The 7,105-nt window shown below is 36.7% G+C and overlaps 2 protein-coding genes across 2 annotated transcripts; one reads left to right on the plus strand and one right to left on the minus strand.

Annotated features, from left to right (window-relative positions):
- LOC107615901 (protein NUCLEAR FUSION DEFECTIVE 4-like) lies at positions 131 to 3,479 on the plus strand. Its single transcript, XM_021111991.1, has 4 exons — positions 131 to 139; positions 1,383 to 2,311; positions 2,772 to 2,961; positions 3,068 to 3,479. The coding sequence occupies exons 1-4, from the start codon at positions 131 to 133 to the stop codon at positions 3,158 to 3,160; spliced, it is 1,221 nt and encodes a 406-aa protein (XP_020967650.1). The 3' UTR covers positions 3,161 to 3,479.
- LOC107615900 (phosphatidylinositol N-acetylglucosaminyltransferase subunit A-like) lies at positions 3,837 to 6,003 on the minus strand. The gene is made up of 2 exons (XM_016317918.2): positions 5,992 to 6,003; positions 3,837 to 4,657 (listed from the first exon to the last, which is right to left on the minus strand). The coding sequence occupies exons 1-2, from the start codon at positions 6,001 to 6,003 to the stop codon at positions 3,971 to 3,973; spliced, it is 699 nt and encodes a 232-aa protein (XP_016173404.1). The 3' UTR covers positions 3,837 to 3,970.

The following is a 7,105-nucleotide window of genomic DNA, read 5'->3' on the forward strand; positions in this document are numbered from 1 at the left end:
ATTAATAAAAAAGTTGACCTTTTATTCTGAAATTTTCTTTTTCTACCAATCTTCCAATTCTTTTCTTCTCTCTTTTTTTGGGAGTCAGCCAATTTTCCATTTTTGCCACCATTTAATTTACATGCGTGTCATGTCAGATGTATATGGGCCAGTGTACCAATAATATCTGAAAATAAAATAATATGGGCCATGAGAGATTGAGAGGAAAAGGAAGTGTCCAACGTTCTTACGTATTCATTGTTGACCACACCCCCAAGAGATGGAAGTCTTTTTTCTTGCTAGTTTAATTTAAGTTTTTAACTATGACTTTCATTGTGAGGTGATTACTCTCTTAATTTCCTCTTATGATGTTATATCTTCTTATCTTGGGTTATGTGGTCTAGTTTTTGGTGTAAATCACTAAATCCCTTCCGAGTGTAACCAACCATTTCAACTGTCATACTCATTTTTGTACTTTCCGGTGGTTACACCGTTAGTTACACGTCTCAACTACCACTGATGCTTCCTGAACCGAGCTAAGGTGTCCCTTTCCTAGAACCTGCTAGATCACCACATCACCATATTTATTTAGAGAAGACTATTGAGTATTGACTATTCACATGACATAACGTTTTATTTGTTTACTATATGTGAGACACAAATATAAATATACAGTTTATTAGTTACTAACATACTAACAAGGAGACATAAATATATTTATCATTGAATTATAATAAAAATCTGTGCTTTTGTATTTCAATTTTCTGGCTAAAGACTAAATATATATATTTTTTGTGTATATATATAGCAACCAGCAAATAATGGACATATGATTATAGCAACCAGCAAGCACAATCTAAATGATAGCAACGTTGGCCTAAGCTAAAATATCATGTGTATTACCTCATTCGATTTAATAAGAAAACTCTAATTTAGATTTGGAGATAAAGTATATTTTGTTTTTAATATTTGTAAATTCTAAAAAATATATTTTTAATATTTTTAATATTTTTAATTTTATTCTAAATATTTTTTATTTGTGTCAAAACTATTTTTAATCGTTAACTCTATCTAAAATGTTGAAAATGTTAATAATAAAATTGAATAAATAAAAAACGTTAAAAGTAAAATTGAATGAGATTAAAGATATCTTTAAAAAAATTTGCAAATATTAGAAGAAAAAAAAGTATACTTTACCCTAAATTTGGCTATTATAGTATGTGATATTTGAACATAACACAACTCATGCCAATATGACTGTTAAGTTTAATTTGAGATTTCACTGTTATGATTATCTCTAAGATGCAAATATGCAATGCAATATTGATAAAGAATTGCTTATAGGTTTGCTTGAAGTAGTAAACTAGCTCCTAAGACTTAACTCTTGCTTTTGCATGTGGTAGGTGTTTTTCCTGAGCTTCTTAGGTGGGTGCAGCATATGCTGGTTCAACACAGTTTGCTTTGTCCTATGCATAAGGAACTTCCAAATCAACAGGCCCCTTGCACTTTCCTTAACTGTCAGCTACAATGGTGTGAGTGCAGCACTCTACACTCTTGCTGCAACCTCAATAAACCCTTCATCAGATTCAATATACCTTCTTCTCAATGCCATTGTTCCCCTCCTCATTTCCTTTGCAGCACTTGTCCCAATCCTTCGCCAACCCATTGTTGATCCTCTTCCCCCAGATGGGGTCAGAAGAAACTCAGTCATATTCTTCATACTCAACATCTTAGCAATCTTCACTGGCATCTACCTTCTCCTCTTTGGTTCATCAACTTCTGATGTAACCACTGCAAGGTTTTACCTTGGTGGAGCCCTTATACTTCTTGTATCTCCACTATGCATCCCCGGAATCATATATGCCAGAGACTGGTTTCGCCGTACCATTCATTCCACCATTAGAATTGATGGTTCTGGCTTCATTCTTGTCCATGTTAATGATCTTGAGCTCCATAAAGAACTCCTTGCTCGCCAAAACAGCACTCTCAGCAATGGAGATGGTTATACCTTGATGAATGAGAATGGATCCATGTATAGAACTCAAAGTGCTAAAAGTAGTGATGTGTGTTGTGAGCGAGTGTTTGGGCAGGATCAGTTGGCAATGCTGGGTGAAGAGCACCCAGCTGGAGTTCTTGTTAGAAGGTTGGATTTTTGGCTTTACTATGTTGCATACTTCTGTGGAGGTACAATTGGTCTTGTCTACAGCAACAATCTTGGACAGATAGCACAATCTTTAGGCATGAGCTCAACTACTTCAACACTTGTTACACTATACTCATCTTTCTCCTTTTTTGGCCGTTTGCTTTCAGCAGCACCAGACTATATTAGAAAGTAAGTACTTCCTCATCTTTTTATACTCTATACTATATCAGTGCTTTTGGGGACTAATGCAGGGGAAGGGAATTTGTTCTTGGAGCTATACTTTAGTCTCCAAAAAAGATTTGTTTTACTTAGTCTCTAAAGATTAGTCACATAAAACTTTAGTCTCTTAAGATAATTTTGTTTTAAAACAATCTCTGAACAATTATTATTTTATAATATTTTAGTTCTTAAAAAAATTAAATTTCTTGAGGAATAAAATATATGTACCATAATCTTCTAAGAACTAAAGTAGCTAAACTAAAATGTTTCAAGGATTAAACGGTAATTGATTAATAAGGACTAAAGTGTATATGTTTGAAGTCTATACTGTGGTGTATGAATTTTTCAGGAACCATTGCACTTGTGAGTCTTTCTTTTAAAACTGAATCTTGTAACATGTTATGATGGTACTATCGTTTACGTGTGGCAGTAAGTTCTACTTTGCAAGGACTGGATGGCTAACCATTGCACTTATGCCAACCCCAATCGCGTTCATCTTGCTTGCTTCATCAGACAGTGCTGCAGCACTTCATGCAGGCACTGCAATAATTGGCTTGAGCTCTGGATTCATATTTGCAGCCGCCGTGTCAGTTACATCAGAACTCTTTGGACCTAACAGTGTGAGCGTTAATCACAACATCCTCATAACAAACATCCCAATTGGGTCACTTCTCTATGGTTTTCTTGCTGCTCTGGTGTATGATTCCAATGCTTACTCAATACCAGGGAACTCATTGTCTGAAACATTGGTATGCATGGGAAGGAAATGCTATTTCTGGACATTTGTATTGTGGGGATGCTTATCTGTTGTGGGACTAGTTTCTAGTCTGCTCTTGTTCTTGAGAACCAAACATGCTTATGATCATTTTGAGAGACACCGAATTTCAACACAAACATCAATTGTTTCTTAACTCTTAGCATTTGTATTGAAATGATCACCATAGGATTGTATATAGCAATCATAGCAGAAACTTGACATATCTTATATAGGCTATGATATGAGATATTTAGATCTATTTACAAAGTCAGATGATAAGTAGAAACCAATTTTGTAATTTTTAGGGCCTATTGTTTCTTGGTAAGAGCAAAAAGACAAGCTTCATTGATTTTATGACTTTAACCAAGACCTTTTGGCTTTTACTATTTCAAGTCCTTTTGCTATTACCTCAAATTCTGGTTAATCACCTGTTGTTAGTTGCTAAGGTCGCAGCAGAAACCAGAATCATCATGACTGTCTTAGAATCCTTAGAAGCCTTATGAAGAAGTACCTCTGGCATGCGTCTTTCGCAGCAAAATGTGAAAAAAGAAAGAAAATAAAAGTTTCATTGAGTTTAATGTATCAGTGAAGGTGCCACTGTTAATGTGTATGAACTGCCAGTTCTCTTTTTGATTGCTGAAACTATTGTTGCTTCTTTTTTATTGGCTGCAAAATAATCATCATACAGAAGTTATGCATTCCAAGATGGAAGCCATAGTGTGATACAAGATGTTACAGTTATGAGAACTATATATGAATTGATACATTTTTGAATTTGTACTGTGATCATGTAATACTGAATGAAAGAAGCATTAAGAAAAAAAACAACAAAAGTAAACAAAAAAGAATAGTATCTATCAAATCTAAGTTGGTCAAGGATAGGAACAAAATGTATCCTTTTTAATGCATAGGAATAGCCTCTCATATGCTAATGCCATCTTTCTAGCTGTGAACATAGAATTTGCATATTCACGGCATGCCTTTCCCCTTCTTGCAAGCCTTTCTTTCCCTTCATTCACCACTGCCTCAAGTGCCTCTAATAGGGACTCAACATTGGGGGAAAACATAAAGCCAAATTCATCATCAACCACAATAGTACCTTTGATGCTTGGAAACCTTGATGCCAAAAGTGGCTTCCCACTCATCATTGCCTCCATTAGAGTAAGATCAAGCCCTTGGGGCCTTAATGTAGGATTAACAAATATGTCAATAGCATTGTAAAATGCTCTTAACATGGATGGATCCATAGATCCTAGAACAAGAACTTGCCTCCCTAAATCCTTGTAGCGATTCGCCCATGGTCCAGAGCCGGCGACTATCAAGTACACATTAGGGTGCTTACGAATTAGCCTTGAGTATGCTTCATAAAGCAGAGGATGGCCTTTGTCCTTAACCAATCTTCCAGCCACACCAAGAACCAAGCTCGCATTGTTTGGAATCCCAATTTGGGTTCTAAACTCTTTTCCCAGTTCCAAATCTTCTCTGAAATCATCCTCATCTACACCATTGACAATTATATGCACTCTTCTGCTTGGAATCTGGTAAACATCCCTTATTCTCTAGCCTGGATCCCCTGATTTTTAAACATGAGAGACTAAATTGCATTTAGTACGCTCTAACAAGGTAATACCTGCTATATGGACAAAGGAATGTGTTGGTGGCTTTGCGATGCTTCTTTGTATCATGCTGTTTTGTGGAAAACAAGCTTGACTTTTTTTCTTGTAATATATTTATATCCTGCTTCCGGGTACAGGAGCCGGATAAATACACTATATTAATTTTTTTTGGTGCCTCAGGAACCAGAAAACAACCACACTGTCTCAAATTCAGGCTCTCAACAATTCAAGCGTGCTAACCTACTATTAGGTGAATCACCTTTGTTTAGTTTTCCTTATATACTAATTTTCACAACATGCATGTTGGTTTATACAACCTGATATCACGGTGTCCGTTTTCTATGTGTTTTGTATTCGTTGCGTTGTTTGATAGCTTTTTTAGATTCCACCTGAAACAAGTATCTATCATCTTTGTTCCATCTTATTGATCAACAGTTAATTGATGTCGCTGAATCATGTGCTAGGAAGAGGACTGAAACCATAAATGTGTCCTTGGTGCATCTTATAATTTCTAAACGGTCTTGTTTATTATGTCATACAACAGTTTATAATGTACACGCTTATTTTGTCTTTTGGTTTTTGTATGATTTTTGCTGGTTTTAAAAAAAAATTCCAATTCTATATGCTCATGTGGGAGTCGCCTGAAGTGAATATCTTTTTTGTGAATCATTTATTGCCATGCCCTCTGGTGAAGGAATAAAACAATATCTGGAGCTATCTAGTTGATGAATTGTATGAAAGTAGTTTTCCTTGATGATTGTTATGCTTGTAGTTGACGGGTGTGCGGCTGGTCTTTGTTTGTTAATGATATTTCAAAGCTGTTTGGGTACCCCTTGTGATAGGGAATTCGATAGTTGGTGTGATTGATAGACATGACTCATAGTTATTTTGATTGTTAGTTAAGTGTGTGGATGGTCAGTTATAGTGTGAAATTACTGATTTATGTGTTCATGAATTAGTTTTTCATCCTAGTTATAGATGGTTACTAATGGGAAGTTTTGAGCTTTGATATTTGTTTATCTTCCATAGCATAGAAGATACACTGAAAGGTTTCAGGGGGACTATTGCGTGAGCAGATTACCACGCTGCTGGAAGGAATCAATCTGTATACCGGCTGACCTGAAACTCAGATGGGTAAAAAGGTATCGAACAAATTACATCACTAAATCAACATATTTTTTTTTAAAAATGTTATTCTGATCTTTTTTGGTTTTGCTCAACAGAAACTAGTAGAGACCCGGTGCTCACCTTGCTACATCAATAACTTATTTACCCACCTGGAACGACATCATGAGCGAGCTAAGTTGGACGAGATTGATGCCATGGATTCGGTTTCCTCCATCGCGTACCACAATGGCATGTGAAACAGAGCATCATTCTCCAACTAGCCAGGGCTTATGACGTTGACACAAGCACGCTCATGGTGGACGCAGGGAACATTCGCATTAGTGCCGAACTTATTGGCAGTGTATTTGGCATACCTTCTCATGGTTAGTGTTAGTTATTTAGGTTGTAAAAATTTCTCTTAGTGGTTTACTTTCTCTATTTTTGACACTTAGTGATTGTGGCAAACTGTTCCGTTCCTTGCAGGCGAACCAATCCCAGAATTGCAGAAGAAAAATCCATCGCATCTGGCAATTAAGGCGGAGTTTCAGAAGAAAACAACAAGCCAACTCCGTGAGTTTGTCTTTGCTTGTCCAATGGAGACTGAGCAACAGAGGATGAGGTTTAGAAGATACTTTATCATGGTTGTTTTGAAGATGTTTCTGAACCCCACAAGCCAGCAAACTATTTCTCCGTGGCACCTCCCTCCAATATTAGATGTGTCAAACCCTAGAAGGTTTCATTGGCCTTATCACATATTAAAGTGGCTGCGGGATGCGATAAGGAAATTCCAAGATGAGAACAGGGAAACATGCGGCGGGTGCATGTTTGTGCTGCTGGTAATGCAATAAATTAATTTAATTTGAAGCCAATGTACGACCGTATGTGTAATTCCTAAAATTTAAGTTATTTCTCTATAGGTTTTGTACTTTCAGCGCTTAAAACATGGTCCATTGCATGCATGTCGAGTTCCCGAACCCTGGATTGTTGAGTGGACCACGAATGAGCTTGATAAGAAGGCCGACTACGTCATCTCACAGGTTCAATCTCTACTAATGCATTTTATAAAATCTAGTTGAACAAAAAAATGCAATGGGCGGTCCACGTTGAGTGATTGGAATCTTGTTTTTGACCAAATGATGAACATACAGGGTTGCATAGTAACAACTGTAAGGACCAAGAGAAAGCAGAAGAAACAATGTTCGAGTAAAGTTGTTAACGAGGGGGAGAGGTGTAAAAGGACCCGCAACGACACTGACGAATCACCGTCTACCAAAGGGAAGACTT

Source organism: Arachis ipaensis, chromosome B09 (assembly GCF_000816755.2).
Source record: "Arachis ipaensis cultivar K30076 chromosome B09, Araip1.1, whole genome shotgun sequence".
In the NCBI taxonomy this organism is placed as follows: domain Eukaryota; kingdom Viridiplantae; phylum Streptophyta; class Magnoliopsida; order Fabales; family Fabaceae; genus Arachis; species Arachis ipaensis.